Consider the following 22,652-nt stretch of genomic DNA (forward strand, 5'->3'; position numbering starts at 1 on the left):
AGAATTTGTTAACCCGACTTGACTTAACCTAAAAAAAACCTAACCCAAACCTGAATTTTTTGACCCAAAGCAAAGTGGGTTGGCATGTGACCTGACCCATTTTTTGCGAGTCAACTTGACTCGACCCGTGACCGGACCTATTTAAATTTTCTTTTTTGGGAAAAAATATTAAAATTAAGACTATTGGTTTAATTGTTTGTTGTGAGCTTTAAGAAAACAATTGAGACTTTTACATAATTACGTGCAAATGAATTGAAAGATGAATGATTGATGCATTTCGTAATGAGTAAAAATTTTTAGATATCAAATAACAAAGTACATGCCAAGATAATTAGGTATAGTAGAGTTAAAAATATATATTTAAAATTATAGACATGTTCATAAGTGTGAAAAGAGTGAAGGTAAAGTATCAATGAAATTAGCATACATTATGAATGCTTAGGTCTATTTTTTAATAATTCATATCCAAAATAAATGACTTTTTAAAATAAATTATGATATTTCTTGAAATATGTATTACTTAACGATATATAAAAGAGACCATGTATAAATAAGTAAACAATCAAAATTTCATGTATATTCTAAAATTGAAATAGAGTGTCAATCATAATTGATAATAGATTATAAAATTAGTTTTCAAGATTGTAAATTTCTTATAGGTTTTTATTTTTTGTCAAATGTATTATCCGGTAAGGTATTTGTAATTTTGTTTCATGTTTGAGATATTGATATTGTGTAGAAATAAAACTTGCGAATTTATTTTGCTTGTCCTTTGTGCTATTTTGTTTTGATTAGTAAAGTTAAGATTTGTATAATTTAAAATTATTGAACATGTATTAATTGTTTAGTTGAGCTTATTCTTAATATAAGTGGTGAATTTTAAATAATGCATTTTCGATCAAGTAATTTGTTGTGTGACTTTTCAAATGGCAAATAAATTTTTTTTTTATAAAAAAAAATTTCATATAAAAAATACAAGTTAACCCTATCTAACATTACCCGACTCGCAACATGATTAACCGACCATTTCTAACCTACTTAAAATGACTCATTTTTTATCTGAGCCCGATTGATGGCTAGTTGAAATGTTCTCTATTCTATTAAAAAAAAAAAAAATCCTTTGTAGGCGGTGGATTATAGGAAAAGTGATTCGAGTGCTCCCATACTTTATCGCCACTTTTTTGGGATGTAAAAAGACAACAAAGCCAACATTATTTTTCGATGGTGCCTAGCCTTTGAGACATTTCACTATTTTAAGACCCCAATTACCCCCAACTCAAAGCAAGGGTGCCCATACAACTGAGAAAAAATCCGTCTTATTTTTAAAGGACATTTCAGGCAAAATTGAGAGAAAGATATCAGCTATACGTATAAAGCCCAACCCCAAAAAAAAGCCTCCAAGACCAAGCCATACTTTTCTCTCTATCAAAAGAGAAACCAGAAATGGCGTGCAGGACTGCTTTGCGTTTTGTATTCTTAGCGGAACCGTGGCGACCCGTTTATCTCAATCGGAGCACAGCATGCGCTTCCTTGAGGACGCGTGGATCTTCTCCTATTTTTTTTTTTTTTTTTTTTTGTTGGGATTATGTTATGGTCGTTATTTTTTGCCCAAATAGAAACAACCTCGTATATTTTATTTAATTTTTTATTTTCTAAGGTTTCTCTGTTATATGTTGCACGTGTTTCTTTAATTAAGTAATTATATTTAGTTATATATACATATTGATAAAACTTAAAAGTAATGTTGGGTTGGTATTGGAAGCAGAGGTGTCTAAGACAGAAGGAAGAGTTGGACAAACCACAAATGTGGTGATTGGTGGCACCGTGACTGACGACTCAACCAATGAATGGCTTACTTTGGATCAGAAGGTATCAAACTCCCCCTTCCTTCAAGTTATTCCCACCTTTTCTGTTGTCGAATAACTCTAATTTCTTTTTCACTTTCCCCTGTGGTTTGGCAAAGAATTCGAACCCAGCTCAAAGCTTCTAAGAATCTAAGCTTTGCGTATTGTTTATGTTAGAAAATTCACAATTTCATAATAACTTAAGCTTTACTCAAATCCCACTTGTTTGGGTCCCAATTATTAGGGTAGTTTAGGCCCACAGGTGAGGGAGAGTGTTAGAACTATGGTTAAATGATTGAATTCACTGTTTTCTAATAGCTTAAGTTTTAAATTTGCAGGAAAAAGATTTTTATGTTTTTAAAATATAGATAAGTTTATTTAAATGAATGAACTGTGGTTCAAAGCTTCAGTTCTATAACATTATTTTTCTGGTGCGGCGTATGTATATTAGTATATTACATTTGTGGTTCAGAAAGAGTGGTCTACTTGTGGTTAATTTTGATTACAATGCTATAAGGCTTATGAAAGTAACGGTGATATTGTTATTTGAACAGGTGAATTCATACCCAACAGTAAGAGGGTTTACAGCAATTGGAACTGGTGGTGATGATTTTGTGCAAGCTATGGTTGTTGCTGTTGAATCTGTAATTCAACAACCAATCCCTGAGGTAGTTATACTTTCCCTTTTTGTGTGAATAAATTTGTTCAAAATGTCTAAAAGTTAATGCATTGATTTATCTTAGCATTTAATTCATTGTGATTTAATTGAATGAAAAAATTTTGTGGTTCACAGGGTTAGTTTATGTTTATAATAAATGTTGTGCTACCTTTTGTCCATCAAATTATTTATTTTTTTTTAAGGATTTAGATTAGAGAAAATTTTAGATTTTTAACGACTGAATCTTTTTAGATTTGCATGTGTCCAAGAATTTCTGGGGGATCAAATTCTTGCCATTACATTTTGCATCAGTGCTAATAATTATACTATGAGCTAATTTAGATGCACATGAACAATAATTACTGCAAAAATGAATCGTTGGGAATATTGAATTCGTGCACATTCTAAGAATCTAGTTGATAGTATTAGCAGACGGTTGTTGTCACTTAAAACAAAATAGATGCCATAATGGTGAGGAATTTATTCTGGATCAGCAATTATGGGTCTGTAAATGACCTTAGATGTTTATGAATAGCTTGGAAAGATGCTTGCTTATTTTTATTTATTTAAGCTTGATGGTTCCACATGCCAATCTCAAACATAGTAATGTGTTTCTATACAAGTCCATAAGTATGAGTCTCAAGTTGAATATGTGTGTGTATTGTTTGTTTGTACGTATACAAGTATAAAATAAGTTTGCAAATAAGTTCATAAATCTTTAATTTCTTGATTATATAAGTAGTCCATTTCATACTAAAAATTATATATGATTCTCATTCTAGCAACAAAAGATTGAAGATTTTAATTTTTATAAGTTCATAAATGAAATTTATGTAATTATTTTAAATAATATTATCTCCACTATAATTTAGTTATTAATCTTTAGTATAGATCTGTGAAGAGTTAAAAAAAAATTTCAACCCTGTTTGGGAGAGGGGAAATGGATATAATTTTAAAATAATATTCTTTCCACCCCCTTGTTAGGTGGTTTAAATAGCAAGGAATGGACTTGTTTAGGAGTTTTAAGGAGGAGAATATGGAATGGGTAGGATGGAAACACCCGTTCCTCCATTTTCCCTCGAAAATCCAATATTTGATTCCCCAAAGATGAGGTGGAATCAGAGAGAAATGAATTTTGTTAATGAAAATTGAACCTAAGTTCCCATAATGGCCATTAAAATTTGTTAAAATCCTATATTACCCCTGTACCTTCAGCCCTTTTCTCTCAACACAGGGTCACTTTCCTCATCCCTCTCATGCTGCACAGCCACTCTTTCTAACACCCAATCAATTCTAGCTTGTACGTGCTTCTCTCAAATGCATATTGCAAAGCTTAAATATGGGAAGATGTGAAGAAAGTAACCTAACGAATCACCATGGGATCAAAAAGTGTAGAGCAATTAGCTTCATTGAAATTTATGTTTGTGTTTATGATTTGGTTGATGAGAAGAGACATGAATTTCAAGTAGAATATACTCCATAATTGATCAATTAACAGATCATTTGAAGCATGTAGGGTATTCATGCAATATTCAAGTGCGTATTTGGATGTAGAGGAAATCTAGAGCTTTAGTTATATATACAATTTGGTGAAATCAACCATTCTTGTACATATAAATTATTTATATTTGTATAGAAAATCATATAATAATGACATGAATTTTGACATCTTGGATCAGTTCAGGAACTATTTGAAACTTTTATAATAATGCTAAGCAAAAGAAATGTATCATAATTCGATAGTTAGGGGAGGGCAAATTCGAACCCAAGAAATCTCTATTGGAAACATCAGGAGGTGCTAGTTAAGTTACAAGACTCTTGCAAAAGAAAAAGAAATGTATCATAACATTATTTAAGTTTTGTCTTGAACTCTTCCATATCCTATGCAACTGCACAAGCAACCATTTTGTTTTAGGTGTTTAGGAAAATTAAATGACTAACACATAGAAAGGGAATACTTATAAAAAGAGGGGTATAATAGTAATGTTTTACTAAAAAGATTCATTTCCATTCATTTCTTTTAAAATATTTAGACAAGATAGCTTAATTTCATTTTATTCCTTTATAATATACTCATTCTATTCCATTCCATTCGGACCATTCCTTTATAAACTCCCAAACAAGGCGTTAGTCATGGTATTTACTTTATATGATGAAAATAAGTTAATCAAATAGCTCCTAAACAAGCTCAAGCTTGTTCTACAAAAAATGAACCGAGTCTAAACATGTAATCTAACTTGGTGATAGCTCAAGCTTGGCTTGTGCTCAAAATTAAATTAAATGAACAAATCATAAACTTTTAAACGTTTGGCTTGGCTCAATTATTGCCATAATCAGCACTATTTGTTTGAGTTGAATCAGCCAAATTGTGAACTTCCATGCCTCATTGTGAATTTGTTAAGGAGCTGTGGTCCCTTGTATTTTGTTTGTTTAGGGTGCAATGGGTGATGCCTGGTTGGGAGATGAGCTGTTGGAGTGTTGGAATGGGGACTTTGACAAAGGGGCTTCAAGTGTACTTTGGAGGGCTATCCCGTTGTTATGATTCTAGGGTCCTACAAAGATTAATTAACCATGAGTATATAAGCTCTTGGGCACTTTCCTCTTGCAAGTCAGTTTTCAAGAGTGAGTTCTACCCATGGGTATGTATCATTTGGTATCAGGGCCAACTCTCATGTTGAGTAATCGGATGTAGCTAATTGAGTATGGGATCAAATGAGTTACGGCTTTGTGGTTGAATCTCAGAGGGGACGAGCTAGAAGCTATCATAATTGCTCGTCTTTGCAAGGAGATAAGCCTAAAGACCTACGGAGCACCTCACTCAGACAGTGCCCTGAACGCGAAAGTGTTATGTGTCACCCCATTCTCCCATAGATTAAAATAACTAATAGGTGGGTGGAGCTGCCAAAAAGAGAAAGGGCTACCATCGGGTCAGTGTCAATAGATTGAGCTATTGTGGAAGTCAGCTGCGGAGTGTAGTGGTATGTTATGATCCTAGTGTTCTACATGGATTAAGTATAAGTTTAACTATGCGTATATAAGCTCTTGGGAACTCTCTCCTTGCAAGCCGGTTTTCAAGGGTGAGTTCTACTCATGAGTTTGTATCACCAGTTGTGTCTTATGTGGATTTGAAATGAACGGAATAAGTGAGTGTTAGGACATATGTAATTCATTTTTAGGAACATATGTCACTATTTTGTGTAGTTGGCTAATTCTTTGATAAAATGCACTTTACTTGTAATTGGGTAAATTTAGGATGTGTTTAATGCTTCAAAAAACAAGGTTTTATGTTCAAGTGTTAAAGCCATGCAAGTTTGTTCAAGAATCAATGAATGAAGTGCAGGATTTTAAAGTTCGACAACTAGCATTTATTGAGGTTTAAAAGCTGCTGAAGCCCGTGGCTCGACAGCTAGCTCGATAGATGGCTATTTATCGAGGTTTATGAGACTCAGTTTTTCAGGACTATTTTTCATTCAATCCGTGAATATATGTTTGGAATTTCTTTTCTCACAACCCTAAACATATATAAAGATTATTTTAAGAGTCGAAAAAGGTTATGACAAGTTGCATAAGAGCACAATTTCACAAGTGTGAAGAATAGTGTAACCGGAAACCTAGTTTGCCCTAGTTCTTCGAGAAGCTGCTGTGTTTGTACACCATAGGGTTTTGTGATCAAGCTACTTCATGATCTTCATCGTTTAGATGAACTGAAGAACTTTGCAGCCAATATCCTTCTCAAGTTGGTGATCAAGTTGCATATATCCGCGCAATTGGTTAGTCACGTATTGAGAGTTGTGCATTGAAAATGAGAGATTGTCACTACAGAACAAGTTCAATTGGATATTGGGATAATGATTCAACTGTAAGTTGGTATAAGGTACTGGAATTCATTTACTTGTAACCGTTTGTTTTGATAATAGTGGATTCTCGGGAGTGGTGACCTTAAAATCATTCGGTGAGGTTTTTGCCTTGTAGGTTTTCCTCATTCGTAAACAAATCACCGTGTCAATTTATTTTCCGCTGCATACTTTAGTTAATTGATGATTTGTTTGTGCTGCCACGTACAATTGCATGTTAATTTGATTAATTAATAAACTTGGCTAATTAATCAATTAATTCATCACAAGGGGTCAATACATTTTTGGCCTATCAGTGAGCTTTTGAGGACTTGGAACAGTGCATGATAGAGCTGAAGTTGATTTATTTTATTTTATTTTTTTGTGTCCTGTTTGATTGGATGACTGTACTTCCATGTCATTCCTATTCCTCTTTCTTAGATTTTCTTGATTACTGTAACGTAGCTTGAGGATGTTGAGGATGCCATTTAGCAAACAGCTAGTGTATTGATAGGCATTTTCCTTGTTTTGCATTTTAATAAAACTTTTTCTCACTTATCACAAAGGGATAATGTTGTGTTACAGCCTGATGTGTCTAATAAGATTTGATAGATACAAACAGCTAACTATTGTATACCTAACATATGTCTGCAAACTGAAAGATCAAAGTTTGAAGCAAGAAATGAAAACTTAAATTAGCAGTAATGGCTTTGTGTGTGATATTTACTGTCATGGCTTTCCCCTTGACTTTTTGTGTGGGCACTAAGGAGAAGTTGAAATGTTTTAAGCTTCTATGAATTTAGAAAACCTTGGGTGGAGTATTTTATGATTAAGGTGGTACGTTCTTGGAATAGTATTTGAGGAGTTCTGATTTGTTAATATATAATAGTACAAACCTTTTTGAAGGAGCATCTGCTTGTATTAGAGCAGCTGTAGGCCAGAGAACGCAATAGGTCAATACCAAATCAAGTTTAAAATTAGATGGTTTTGATTTATTCAACTTGAAGTTTGAGAAGGCTAATAGGAAAATGAAATGCTAATGGGATGTCACCTGATTGATTTTAAATGATGAGTCAGATGAAAAAAAAAGTGATGTTGGCATGCTCACTAGTTCAGATGGGTTGATGGTTGACCTCAATGGTCAAGGCATTCCCAAAAAACCACATCTATTATGTCTACAATGTGTAAAGCGAAAATTGATGCCAAAAGAGTCTTTAGTCCAATGGCTGCCGCTCCCATGACAATAATGATATAGGCTTCAAGCATTTTGGGCAACACTTAGCCATCAAACAATTGGACAGCACATTTTATTGGCCAAACATTAAGAAACTTGATCAAGCAAATTATTATTTGTCAAGTGACATTGCTGAGCATTGAGCAAGGATGTTGAAATCTAACGATAACTGTGTCAATGAAGATAGGACTAGAAATGCTCAACGAAAATGAGGACTATGAATACCTGCAACTTATGATAAGGAGGGGGTATCAATCAAATATGTTTTATGGCTGTACAAAAAAAATTGAGTAACAGCTCTAAAGCTTCCAAGAGTCGCCAACGAGAAGAATGTTGTTCCAGTTGGAGACTATTAAAGGGAGAACAGGAAGACTGAGAAGAGCATGGATTATATTGGGAAAGATTTGCAACCTCTGCTAATGTTAGGATTGGATTTGTAATGCCATAGCAAGTAGTTTGTCCAACCTTATAAGCAGGATAGAAAGAAACCTAGCCTAAAATCCAAGGAATTATGTTATTACTTATCAAAAATAGAAAAAATTATCCAAGGAATTATGCTGCCATGGATTCTCTTTAACCTCCTTATTAAGTTTGTTTCATGGTGCAGTTAAGAATAGGATACATCCATTTAATCATTCTTTATGATCAAGCCTTAATCTATGGGTGAGAAGTTGACTATTGTAGTGACCCCGTTTTGAGAAAATCTTTTGAATTTGTCTCAAGATAATGAGGTTTATAATATTATGGTTATTACATTGGATGTGTAGGGGATTTGGTTTTCTTACTTTGGTCTTTAGCCCTTAATCTTGATGAGAAATCTGACTCTTGACGTAGAGATGTTCTTTTAAAAATAATTTTAGGGTTCCAAACCCAATGGTGGCAACTAAACCAAATCAACTTTGTGCATGATGAACTTTTTACTTTTGCATCAATTTAGTTGCTGATGAAAACAAGTTCCATGTCTTGTTCTGTGAAAATCATGCTCATTTCAAAATAATATTAATCATTCTTGAAGTATAATTGCTGATTTATTTTTTTTTTGATAGCTAGACTTTTATCAAGAGCAAACAGATTAACAAAATGGAGTATATCGGTATCAATACTAATCTAATCAACATTTCCTCATGTTTTCAACAGGGTCGTGTGAGGCAGAAAGTGTCATCCAGAGGAAAATATGTATCTGTGAACATTGGACCCGTTCAAGTAGTTTCCAGTGAGCAGGTCTCTCTCTCTCTCTCTCTCTCAAATATGCACACACTTTAACATTCGAACTTGAAATCAATGAAATTCATTACCTCTTTATAATCTACTAAATCCTCATGGGGCAGACAAGGAGTGAAGATAATTAGGTGACTTAAAAGGGAAATAAAAAGGGACAAGTAGGTGAATTAATGTGGTTTATATATTGTCTTGGAGTTTGTTAACATGAAAATTATTGTACTCCAGGTCCAAGCTGTATACAATGCCATGAGGAGAGATGAAAGGATGAAGTACTTTTTGTAGTGTTTCTATCATTCTAATTTTTTATAGATTGCTGATCATCTGGAGCTGCATGATTGTCCCATTCTATTCACCTCAGTTTCTCTTGCTCTCTTTCCATGTTAGCCTGGCTTATGTTCTTTGATTAACCCATGATATCATTGTAGGCAAGGGAATAATAGTTCAAAATTATTTCAATTAAATTATTCTTACCTATAAAATATATATAGTTCAAAATTAATCTACTGTATATGCTCAAGATTTAGTTGTTATTGATTTGTAACAAAAAAGTAGAGCACTGTGCCAAGCTTGTAAAAGAGTTCCATTGCCTTCTGCCTATAGTTGTAAGAGGCTCTAGGCATGGATAGTTTGGCAAGAAATGTTAGGGCGCATTGAAAGAGAGGATATTAGTTTTGTCTGTTTGTTGACACCAAGGTTATCAAAATCGAAACTTTACGTAAAATTGTGGGACGTAGGTGGGATCGTGGATTGTAAGATTGGATCGTAAATCGTAAGATCTTACAATATTTGAGAAAAAAAAAATAGTATGTTAAATAATTGTATAAATTATACATTCATAAAAAACCAAAAAATTTGCATTCATTTGATGTAATTACTATACATTATTACAACCATTTGTAAGCATTATTTAAAGATGCCAAAAATCTCAAAACGTGACATTCTATTGGGATATTATTTTTCGTTTAGTTCAACTGACACTATCTCTCTACATTAGAATAGCAAAACTTGATCAATTGGGATGTTATTTTTCATTTGGGTCCAACTGAGCCTTCTATCAAGTAAGAGAAGATTACAAGAAAGTGTGATCATTTAGAATCGTCAGAATTGTATGATCCTGAACGATTGTTAAGATTCTTGAAAGATCCGAATTGTTTTAAGCAAGTGGGATCGTAAATTGTAGGATCGTAGGATCTAAATCGAGATTTTGACAACCATAGTTGACACAATATATTTCCAGGTGAGAATGTTAAAAGGGAAATGACTTATTCTTACTTATCAAAAAAAGAAAAAAAGAAAAAGAAAAGGGAAATGACTTATTCTATTGTGTTTGGTTGTGATCTTGAAATATTTTCCGTTGTTTGGCTCATGTAAAAAATCATTAAATCTTCCTGCATATATAAACAGCTTTTGTTCACAAAATAAATATTATGTAAAGCGACTACAAAATCAACCTAAAATTCATTCGCTAATTCAAGTCATAAAACAATAATTATAAATAAATAAATAAAAATAATAACCATGTGCTCATTAATAAGTGAGGAAAAAAGAAAAAAGCAACTAAACAAATTGGGTTCCCACATAGTGGTGAGAGGGGGAAATTAAGAATACAGAAGTGTGACCAACACTAGTAGTAGAAGTGCAACTGAGCTGGTCGACACCACATTCTAACCTTTATGGTGATACATGTCAACCCTCACTCATAGAAGTATGGATGAACCAATTGAGCACATCCATTTAACCAATGCCTTGAAGCCCTTTGGATTTACGTGAGGTTTTGTTAGGCTCTTTTTTTTTAGTTCACATCTTCTATCTCACCATTTCTGTTTTACTTTATGCTCCACAAATAAAAACTTGCAATGTATCCACTAAATTAATTAAGTTTTAACTTCTTCTTTTTCTTCTTTTTAAAAAAAAAAAAAAAAAGGAAGTATATGGGTATTTTTATTTTTATAAACCCAAAACGTCCCCACTACCATCGATCCTCCACCACCACCAGGCCCACACGAACCACACCACCTGATTCAACAAATCCAAACATCTCTCTTAACTCTCTTTGTTAACTCCTCTCTTCTATGTCTCACTGTTTCCTCTAGATCTGCATCTTTATGAACCATACCAAGTCAAAAATAATTTGCTGATTTAGATTAAAAGTTAGAAACCATGCTTGTTGTTGTGATTTAAAAGATAAGAATGAAAAAAGAAAAATAGTTAGTGCCATAAAGATTGAAGAGGAAACAAAAAGAAACGTAAAGATTGAAAAGAACTTTTCGATTTGAGCCTTTGGTCTCCTTTGTCATGGGTGGCCATTGATATTGTCGATGATCCATTCCTAGTGGCACTATCGAAGGTTGCTTGTGGTGGCTGGTGGGGGTGGAGGTAGAGGACCGATGGTGGGGGCTAGGATTGTTTGGGTTTTTTTATTTTTTATTTTAGGAAACTAAGGTAAGAAAAGGCTGAAAATAATATTTGATTTTAATGAGTGTTCTTATGGCAAGTTTTTATAGGTGAAGTATAGAGTAGAGCAGGAAAAATGGGATAGAAGATTTGGACTCATTTTTTTTACCTTTCTTGAATATTTAGATTGGAACTTGATATTATGAAAATTGATTGATTTATAATTTGTTATATTTTCACGTTCATTAGACTTCTAGTTTAATTTGTTATATTTATGAAATTACATGGTATAATTTTTCACTTTTGAAATTATATAAGATATATTTTATAATACTCTCAAAAGTATAAGATTTAACATGTAATTTACTCTTTCTTTTTTTTCTTTTTTTCACTATTTCCGTTTTGTCCGGAAGGGAAGCATTCATAGTAAGAAAGTTAAAAAATATTACTTTTAGTAATTCAAAATACTACTTTATCTATTTTAACACCACACTTTATAATACATTAAACATCAAAAGTTTTATTTTAACATTCAATACATTAAAATAATATGAACAATGCAATAAAATAATATATCCAACACAATAAATAACAATCAAAACTATCAATACATTAAAATACTATTTTTTTTTAACATCGCATATTAAAAAATTATTTTTTGTTTTAAATTTTAAGCTACAGTGAGTTGTTATAGATATCTGCTTACTATAGCTGATACTCTAATAATTTTGAGTTTAGCTCCTTTGCTGTACAAGGTATTTCGAGAGGATTGGTCCTTAAATTGACTTTTTAGTCAATTTAGCAAGCTTATTGGGATGCTCTAAAGGGGAAAATGTTATGGGCTTCCTTAAAGCATAATATTTTAGATCAATCAATTTTGCCGGTAAGTCACTTTACTTCTACCTTGGCCTTGGTTAGCCGAGGACAGAGTTGTCTTCGGCACGGTTTCTTTGGTTGCCATGATCACTATTGTCTTATTTATATGCGATTATGGGTCTCGGCATGGGTTTCAGGCCTAATAAAAAAGATGGATGTATATCACTGGGCTCTATGACCCCACAATAGCCCCTCAAAATTCTGCTATCTGGAACCTCGGACAGAAATGAGGATTTTGATGTCCTCGAGCGTACTTTAGGCTTATCACATCTTGTCTTTTGTTGGCGTCAGTGCCTTTTTAACTGCTCAAGGCATATTCCTGACGCTTCGGCATTGCGCGCCCTTATTACATTTCTGTGGCTGGTTGTCCGCCCACGTTCTACGGCGCGATGGTGATCCAACGGTGGAGAGATTTTTTTTTTCAACTAATGAGCGAGAAAAATTCCCGCTACTACTTTAACTTGGGTATAAATACCCATTTAAATCAATTTGCCCAAATTACTTTTGCATCCAAAAGCTCCTGCACACATACGTTGAATCAGCCAATATTTCTCACTCACTCACGTCTCTTCAAAAGCCTGTTTGAGGACACTTTCCTCATCCTTGTAAGTTTTTTCCAAACTTTCTAACTTTCTTTACTTTCCTTTCTCTGTATCTTTCTTCCTTCGCCTCTTTTTCCCGACTTTCTTTAACTTCTTTGAACTTTTCCTGGGGATGGGTAGATTTAAGAGTTTGATAGAGTTCGAGGAAGGGATGGAAAAATTTAAGGCTGACTACAGGATTCCACCTAATGTGGGCCTAAGATATTGTAAGGAGGGTGAATGGCATTTTCAAAGGGAAGATGGTGAGGTGGTGATTTCCATGATCACCTTTATAGAAGGTGGCGTGAGAATTCCTTTGGGGTCGGTGATGAGGGATTACCTTAAGTTTGTTAGGCTAGCCTCCCCTCAGTGCGTCCCAAACGTCTTTAGAATATTAGGGTGTGTAGATGCCTTAAATGAGAAAATAGGGCTACAGTTGACCCATTATGATGTAAATTGGGTCTATAGCCTTCACCACCTGAAGGGGAAGGGGTACTACCTGAAAACAAGGCAGCCTAATATTAGGCTTATGCAGTGCCTTCCCAAGTCTAGCAAGGGGCTAAACAAATATTTTCTAATTGTGTCCAGGGAGTGGCATGATGGCATCCCCTGCCTAACAGAGGAGGGGCAACTAGGTGGGACTCTAGGGATAAGAGTAGGACTTGTTCACTGTCTTATTGTGATTTGTCTTGTCAAGATGCTAACCTTTTGCTTTTCATGGTTCTGCAAACAGACACGCCATTGAACTAAACTTCAGTTTAGTTAATAGGGAGAGCTTGGATAACATCCTCAAGGCCGAGGTGTTTGTGAATGAGGACGACAATCAGCTCAGGGTAGCTCACTTGATACTTGGATATACGCCAATCTCTCGTGCTTTCCAAGCGCCAAAGTGTGTCGTCAAGGCCCGCGATCCACATCTTCATAGGATCAGCGTCGCAATTGAGGGTTTCCTACTCCCTGAGGGTGCTTTAATTCCGGAAGGCATACCCTTGGTTGGTTCTTCTTCTTCTTGTCCCAAGGTAAAGGGAGAGGAAGAAAAATCAGAGAAAGAAGAAGAAATCGTTGAGCTAAGTTCGTTTGAGGATGAATTTGAGTTGTTCAACTAAGCTCTGTTATCTGAGGTCCCTTCTGGTGATCTCGACAACCTAAACTGTACTGAAGCAGACTTCCCTTTGGTAGAAGCTCCTTTTGAAGAAGATATGAGGATACAGAGGAGGCAAAAAAAAAACTTGCTGGACTTGATAGAGTCCCAACCGGGGAGGCAGACACAAGGGAGAACAGCTCAGAACAAACCAACTTCCCCTACTTAAAGCAAACTCCCTTCTGCTACATCCAAACTTCCTCTTCCTCCTCCTAAGCCAACCCTACTACCGAGACCTAAGCCTTCCGATCCCAAATGAAAAAGGGAGTCAAAGGGCAAGGAGGTGATGGAGGTTGAGAAGTCTCGCCCCACATCGAAAGAGGAGGCCCAGGGAGCCTATAAGTAGTAGAAAGTTGGGCATAGGGGATCTAAGAAGAGGGTCAATCCTCTACCTGAGCTCCAGGCTTGGCTCCTGGCTCTAATGCTTGATGGGGTCCCCTTGATGGACAATGCTTCCATTAAGGACTTCCAGGGAGGCACCGGCAGCCATGTGGCCGACATTTTAGAGAGGGCCCTGTTACTGCCCTCGGGCATGGCCGAGCTGCGATCCTTTAGGAGGTAGGAGGTCTTGCTCAGCCTCAAGAGGTACTTGGGGATGGTAAGGTTTTCAACTTACTTAGCCTTTGTTCTCTGTTTACCTTGCACTTGTTATTTATTTATTTAGCCTTTGTTCCTTATTTACTTTGCATTTTTTCTCTTTTTTAGGCTGTTCAGGCCATGTTTAGGGCAGAGGAGATGGCCAACAGCTGCAACAGACAATTTGAAGACGAGAGGAATAGGCGCGTTATGGCTGTAGAAGCCTTTAACATTGCTGACCAGTCTACCAAGTACCTGAGAAGCAAGCTGCAGGATGAGGAGAGGGCAAGGAAGAGTGCAGATTCGGCTTTAGAGGGCATTCAGAAGCAAGACGAACACCAAAGGCTACTCCTTTGCAAGGTCGAGGAGTAGTTGGCTGCTGCCAAAGGGCAGATTGAGTCCTTGAAGAAAAAATTGGAAGGTGCATAGAAAGCCAAAGACACTATGGAGAAGGCCAAAGACGAGGCAGTGAAAACTCAAACGGAGGCAGAAAAGGCTAAGGAGCAAGCAGAGGAGATTAAAGAGTAGGCCGAGTAGAAAGCTCATGAGATAGGGGTGGCTGAGACTGAGACTAATTTTAGAGCCCAAGTAACAGGGGTATGCAGGCTTTATTGCTCCCAAGTTTGGGTCGAAGCCCTCAACCAAGCTGGGGTTGAGGCTTCGTCTGGACTTAGGAGAGCGGAGAACATGTATTAGCCCTTGCTCTCTAAGAGTCTGCTCTTGCCAATTTTGAAGCCGATGCTGCCCCTAAAGTGGCAGAGGCAGGTCAAAACAATGCCACCAACGCTTCTACTTCCCTTAACAAGCCTGCCGAGGAGACTGAGCATCTTGGGGTGTCTGAGAAAGAGAAACCATTAACCAGGAAGTACCCTAGGATGTGATGAAGCCTCCAGCTGACCTTCAAGCTCCCTTTGCTGAGAAGGAGGCCATTTAGAAAATGGAGTTAGTCTTGGCTTCCCTTGCTGTGCCCCTCAAATGGAGTTAGCTAGGATTCTGAAGCCTCTGACACAACCTTTCAGTAGCCTTCCAAGGACAAGTTGACTATAAAGCTAAAGATATAAGCTGTTTCTGTTTATTTATATTGCTGCTGTTGTTGTTGTTGTTTTTTTTTTTTTTTTTTTTTTTTTTTTGGTGTACTTGAATTTTTGTAATGAAATGTACTCACTTTTTTCAATGATAAGGCCCTTTGCTTATATGATTCTTTTTTTTTTTNATATGTCCACAGGACATGTAGCAATTCTTCCACCCATCTTCCCTTCGCATCATCTAACCTCTTTTTCAGTCCATTAACTATGGCCTTATTGACAGCCTTAACCTGTCCATTTCCTTGGGGGTAGGCCGAGTGGAATACCTGTTTATAATTCCCAGGTCACAACAGTATCTCTTGAAGGCTTTACTATCAAATTAAAGGCTGTTATCTGAGATGAGGGTATGAGGGACCCCAAATCGAGTAACAATGTTCTTCCAGATAAACTTCTTAGCATCCACATCCCTAATGTTAACCAGGGGCTCGGCTTCGACCCATTTGGTGAAATAGTTTGTGCCGACCAATAGGTATCTCTTATTTCTTGCTGCTTTAAGGAAATGGCTTACAATATCCAAGCCCCACTAAGCAAACGGCCAAGGATTGTAGAGAGGATTGAGGACCCCTCCCTGTTGGTGGATGTTTGGAGCAAACCTTTGGCATTGGTCATACTTCTTGACATATTTTTAGGCTTCCTTCTGCATACTCGGCCACCAATATCCTTGAGTGATGACTCTGTGAGACAAAGATTTTCCTCCCGTATGACTCCCACAAATTCCTTCATGCAGCTCCTTGAGCAGTAATTCTGATGCTTCGCGGTGTATACATAACAAATACAGCCCAGAATAAGAGCGCTTGTACAACTTGTGATCCTTGGATAGCCAGAACCGAGGAGCTTTTCTTCATATTTTCTCAACTTCTAATTTCTCTTCAGGTAGTGCATCATCTTTAAGAAAACTTACTATAGGATTCATCCAGCTCGGACCCACTCTGACTTGATGGATCTAAACCATGTCCATCTTGACTCCATCTGCTCTGCATAAGTCCTCAACAAGGATGATTCAAGGTAAACCCTGCGTCGAGGAGGTGGCAAGAGTGGCCAATGAATTTGCGTGCGTGTTTCCACCCCTAGAGACGTGTGACAAGTCGAAGAATTCAAAATCTGATTGCAAGTGCCTGACCTGACTCAGGTACTCTTGCATTGTCACATCTCTAGCCTCTAGCTCCCCTTTCACTTGACCCACAACCAATCTCGAGTCCGAAAACACTTCCACTGCCTTTCCCCCCATTTTCTGTACCATGGCTATTCCTTGCAATAAAGTCTCATATTCGGCTTCATTGTTTGTGGCTAAGAACCCTAGTCTCAATAATTTCTCTATAGTAATCTTCTCAGGAGATATTAGAACCAACCCCACCCTGGACCCCCTTTGGTTCACTGCGCCATCAACATTCACTTTCCAGCGTGAGGGTCCTTGCACGGAGATTGTGCCAACTGATTTTCCATCCATGTTTTGCTCCTCTGTTACCATTTCTATCTGGGGTTCGGCAAATTTGGCTATTAAATTAGCGAGGACCTGGCCCTTGACAGAGGTCTGAGGCATGTATTTGATATCGAAAGCCCCTAGAACTGTGCTCCACATGGCAATTCTTCCCGTGTAATCGGCACTTCGGAGTACATACTTAAGTGGAAGCTGAGTTAGAACAACAATTGTGTGCGCTTGGAAGTAATGAGGGAGTTTTCGCATGGCATGCAATATTGCCAAAATTTCCTTCTCCAATGGTAAATAACGCACCTCAGCCTCATGTAATGATTTACTCACATAATAGACTGGTCGTTGTATGCCACCGTCAATTTGTATCAACACCAAGCTTACAACATGAGGGGCCACCGCAATGTAGGCAAACAAAACCTCGTCGGCCTTAGGACTGGACATGATGGGTGGTCGGGATAGGTATTCCTTAAGTTGCTAGAAGGCCAAAGCCTAGTCCTCGAACCACTCAAATCCTTTCCATTTGTTCATCAGGAGGTAAGATGGTTGGCACTTATCCACAGATCTAGAAATAAACTGATTCAAGGCTGCGATCATTCCAGTGAGTTTCTAGACTTCTTTGGGGTTCCGAGGAGGTTGTAGATTATGAATTGCTTTGATCTGATCTAGGCTCACCTCAATTCCCTTATGAGTTACCATAGAGCTCAAAAATTTGCCAGACCCGACACCAAATGAGCACTTAGAGGTATTGAGACGTAGTTTGTGTTTCCTTAAGATGTCAAAAATGACTCCAAGGTCTCCCACGTGCTCGGACACCACTTTACTTTTTACCACCATGTTGTCTATGTAGACTTTAATACTCTTGCCCAGCTGTGGCTCGAACATTCTAGTCATCATCTTTTGGAAGGTAGACATCATATTCTTTAAACCAAAAGGCATCACTTTGTAGTAGTAATTTTCAATAGGAGTCACGAATGCTGTTTTTTCTTGATCACCTAGGGCTAGTGGTATTTGATGATAGCCTTGGAAGGCATTTGAGAAGTTTATCCGAGGATGGCTTACAGTTGCATCCATTAACTGATTTATCTAAGGCATGAGGAATGGGTCTTTTGGACATGCCTTGTTTAAGTCTGTGAAGTCCACACAAACTCACCACTTCCCACTCTTCTTCTTTACAACCATGGTGTTAGCCAACCACTCGGGGTAGAACATTTCCTTGATAGCCCCTGCTTGCATGAGCTTTCTCACCTCGTCCCTAACAACATCAGCGTGGTCCTTGGAAGGGCGCCAAGGTGGTTGTTTTTTAGATGTGGCTGATGGATTTACATTTAAGTGGTGACATATGAAGTTCGGATCAATTCTTGGGGCATCATAAGCATCCCATGCAAACACATCGATATTTTTTCTGAGGAACCCTATCAATCCCTCCTTTTCCTTAGGGGGTAGTTGAGATCCCACTTGGAAGAACCTCTCCGGGTCATCGCCAATGGTCATATTTTCTAGATCCTCACATTTTGCCTCCTTAGCTGGTGCATTAATAAGTGATGCCGGGGTCTTTGATTGCTATGAGCTTTCTTCAACAAGGGCTGAGGGCTCTGCTCTGGGCCGATGTGAGATGGTGGCCACCAGGCACTCTCTTGCCGTAGCTTGGCAACCTCGAATTTCCAGGACCTTGCCCTCAGAAGGGAACTTCACTTTCTGATGCAGGGTGGAGGCAACGGCTCCTAGGGTATGAAGCCAAGGTCTGGCCACGATGGCAGTGTAAGCGGAGTAAATATCCACCATAATGAAGTCAACCTCCACTATCTTCGGGCCAGTTTGCACAGGCAGTCTAATCTGGTCCTTTGGCAAGATAATCTTCTCATCAAAACTCATCAAAGGGAAGCTGTAGGGTGTCAAATCTTCTGGTCTCAACTTCAGCTCCTTATAGAGATCGAGGTACATGATCTCGACTCCACTACCATCATCTACCATTACCCTTTTCACGTTGTAGCTCCCAATTTGAAGAGTGATTACTAACTCATCGTTGTGGGGTTGGAGGGTTCCAATTTTATCTACCTTGGAGAAACTCAAGATTGGATGAGGATACACTTTGGTGCTTTTCAGCTCTAGGCCAAAGTCATTGGCGGGTAGCCGAGCTATAGACATCACCCTAAAAGGGCATGAGCCCGTCCTCCCCGGAGCAGCAAAGATTACGTTTATTGTTCCTATGGGTGGTTTTAAGGAAGTGCCTCTTTGGGGCTCCTAGTTTGCTTGGCTTTGATGACCATTGGAAGGATGCAAAAGATGCCTCAGTTTCCTTTCTAGGACTAGCTGATCCAGGTGGCTCCAAAGGTTCCTGCAGTCTTTTGTAGTATGTCCGTGGTCCCGGTGGTACCGATAACACAGACTCTGATTGCGTTTCATGGAGTCTCCAGCCATCTTATTCAGCCATTCCAAGAATGACTCATTCTTGATTTTCTCCAAAACCTAATGTATCGGTTCTCTGAATACGGCGTTAACCGTCCATGCGTTGGCTGATTCGAATTGCCTTGCGAAATCTCTCCTCGAACGGTCATTATTGTATCGGTCCGACCTGAAATTCCTATTCTTTTGAGGGATAACCTTCTCCTTCCTTTTCCTTTGTAGCTGGTCTTCTTCCACTCTTTTGTATTTGTCAATTCGGTCCATAAGTTGACATACACTAGTGACAAGCTTGCCAGTCAAGGATTTCCTCAAGGCGTGCTCGGTTGGGAGACCGCTTTTAAAAGTGCTGATGGCGACGTTATTAAAGTTGTCGTCCATCTCATTATATATTTCCCAATATCTGTCAAAGTATGCTTTTAGAGTTTCTCCCTCACACATGGATAATGACAACAACGAACTCAGAGGCCGAGAAACCTTGCTGTTCGTAATGAAGCGAGAGCCAAAGGCTTGGGTGAGCTACTTATAGGAATTTATGAAGTTCGTTTTCAAGCCGTTGAACCACCTCACTGCTATAGGTCCTAGGCTGGATGGGAAAACCTTGTACATCAAAACTTCGTTCTTGGAGTGGACGGCCATTCTTTGATTAAACTGGCTCACATACTCTACGGGTTTGTTCGACCATTATAGACGGTGAACGTAGGCTGATGGAACTACCGAGGTAGCCTAGCCCCTTCTATCTTGTCTGTGAAGGGTGATTTAGAGATCTGATCCAGAGCCTTACTCATGGCATCATTACCTAGGCCTCTGCTAGATGGGCCTCTGTATTTTCGTCTATGATGGTGCTCGTCTTCATAAGAGAAGGTCTCACTTGGGGGAGTTCTTGATCTCTGCTTGTAACTGCTGTCCTCTTCATCATTAGAGGTTATGTCAGAATTGGAAGGAGACCACCTTCGTTGTGCATGGCGCAGTCTCTTTTTCAAGTCATTTATCTCATGCTGCATGGCTTGGTTATTATTTTGTCTCTGGGATATGCAACTGCCCACTTGGGAGTGGCTTTTGCTCATTTGGGTGGTATGCACACTCCCCTCTTGATTCCTTTCATTCTCTTGATTTTTTTCATGTTCAGGGCTAGGAACATTATCCTGTCGTTGGGATCCTACAAGTTCTGTCTGTTGGGGACCTGCTTGGTGTGGATTTTCTTGGTGTGGACCTGATCCTACCATGTCTAACTGTTGCACTCACGAACACACAAATTCTTCCCACAGACGGCGCCAATTGTAGGGACTGTGTTTATACACTATTCCTAAGGGATAAGTGGATTCAAGCCCGGCAAGCTCAATATAATAAATTTGTAGAAAATGAGTAGAAGAACTGGGCTTTGATGAGTGTAACAACAGTTGAAGATGATTTAAATAAAGAATGAGTAAAACAACTGTGGACTTGGGCAAGCAATTCAATCCTCGGCACTAATCCGTGGAAGTTCAACTTATTATTTCTTGAGTGGCAGTGGCTATAGTTACAAAGTTAGTTCAGATTGCTACAGTGTTTTCTTTGATAAAATCCCGATCCCTTTTCTCAAAGCTCCTTCTTCCTTATATACTACTTTCCTCCTTCATCTTCACCATACACGTGCATGTCAAATCTACTGTTGTTGGTCTTTGTCATATCAACCTCCATCCAAAGCTTTTAGGTAGTACCTGTGAGTCTAAAAAGCCACTGCTCAGGTATCATTTCCACATTAATGCGGTCAGAGTGTTAGTTGTGGAGTATTTAATGTGGAGGCAGCAGCTTTTCCTAGAATTGCTCTACCGCCATGCTCCAATGTGCTTACTTGCTATACTTATCTTTTTCCTTGGAGTACTTTGGAAGATTGTCTTTGCCAGTAAGTCACTTTACTTCTACCTCGGCCTTGGTTAGCCGAGGACAGAGTTATCCTCGGCACGGTTTCCTGGGTTGCCATGGTCACCATTGTCTTCTTCACATACAATTGTGGGTCTCGGCATGGACTTCAAGTCCAGTACAAAAGGTGGATGTATATCACTGGGCTCAATGACCCCACATAAGAATTTAAAGAAAATTAAAAAAAAAACTAATATTAAAAAAAAAAAAAAAGAACAGGTAAGGGGAACGACGACATCGTCGTTCCCCTTACCTGAAATCAAAACCCATGCACATGGCTACCTTAAATCAAATCAATCAATGAAAATCGATGCCGACCAAACCGTGTTCCTGTTGGAACTTTTAATAATTACCTCTCCCACCAAAACGCCTTCATAGTCGTTGTCGACGATGACTCTCAATTCTGATAGTATAATAAATCCTTAAAACCAACTCTCAACTCTTGGATCTCTCATAAGTACAACAACAAATGCAAAACACCACTTATTGCTACCTTTTTCTTTGTGCCTTGCTTTTCTTACTTAGATTATTCTTTTGGTGGGTTTTGATTTCAGTCCCCTAAATGTTTTTTTTTTTTTTTTTTTTAATATCAGTTTTTTTTTTAATAATAATTTTCTTTAAACCGAAATCTATTAAAAAAAAAAAAAAGCCAAAACGACCTCGTTTTGACTCAATTAACGGCAGGACATAACTAAAGTTTAACAGAGTACCAAATTGACAACAATTGAAAGTTAGAAGACTGAAATGACAAAACTAAAAGTTAGAGGATTGAAATGAAAAAGACTGAAAGTTAGAGGGTCTGTTTTGCATTTTTGCCTAAAAATTACACCAAATATAGAAAAATATAAGGAAAAATTACAACTAACCCACTTGTGGTTTGCTCAAAATTCAACTTGCCAATATGTGGTTTCATTTTTTATACTTTACCCCCTTGTGGTTTTTTTCCGTTACTATTCCGTAACCAACCTCCCCACATGCTGTTAGTCTAACACATTTTATGCCAAAATCAGAACACAAAACAAATCAAACACTCATCTCCCCAAAACTTTTTTCATGCATGCTCACCCACTCAAAACCGAGGATGCTATCCACCTGATATCTTAGAAAATAAATAAATAAAGGTCACATCTACCATTTTAAAGAACTTCTTAAATATGCTTTTACCGTATCTAATTATCCTACATCATTGACTTCAAATATAAGTCTTATTCAAAATATTTAAGACTCTTGTAGTCTATATATAGAAGCATCCAAAGCTTAAGTTGGCGTGTCACTTGTAACAACTCAAAAGCTTTACACACACACACACACACACACACAAAGCATGAGGAATTAGGACTTATTGGGAAATGGGTCCAAACTCCAGTCTCGGAGCTAACAATCAATGATGCAATGGGAACAAATAGGGAAGGAAAAAAACAAGTGGAACTTTAAATTAAGTGTGCAATTGGGAACCGATTAAAAATTAAAATTAT

At 37.7% G+C, this 22,652-nt stretch overlaps 2 protein-coding genes across 2 annotated transcripts; one reads left to right on the forward strand and one right to left on the reverse strand.

Annotated features, from left to right (window-relative positions):
* Window positions 1-1,443: 1,443 nt before the first annotated feature.
* LOC112001527 (uncharacterized) lies at window positions 1,444-9,289 on the forward strand. The gene is made up of 5 exons (XM_065760643.1): window positions 1,444-1,448; window positions 1,710-1,869; window positions 2,399-2,512; window positions 8,707-8,790; window positions 9,016-9,289. The coding sequence occupies exons 1-5, from the start codon at window positions 1,444-1,446 to the stop codon at window positions 9,070-9,072; spliced, it is 420 nt and encodes a 139-aa protein (XP_065616715.1). The 3' UTR covers window positions 9,073-9,289.
* A 9,146-nt stretch (window positions 9,290-18,435) lies between these two features.
* Window positions 18,436-19,020, reverse strand: LOC112001561 (uncharacterized). The gene has a single exon (XM_024033741.2). The coding sequence runs from the start codon at window positions 19,018-19,020 to the stop codon at window positions 18,436-18,438; it is 585 nt and encodes a 194-aa protein (XP_023889509.2).
* Between the last annotated feature and the right edge of the window lie 3,632 nt (window positions 19,021-22,652).

Source organism: Quercus suber, unplaced genomic scaffold (assembly GCF_002906115.3).
Source record: "Quercus suber isolate HL8 unplaced genomic scaffold, Cork oak 2.0 scaffold_376, whole genome shotgun sequence".
Lineage (NCBI taxonomy): Eukaryota > Viridiplantae > Streptophyta > Magnoliopsida > Fagales > Fagaceae > Quercus > Quercus suber.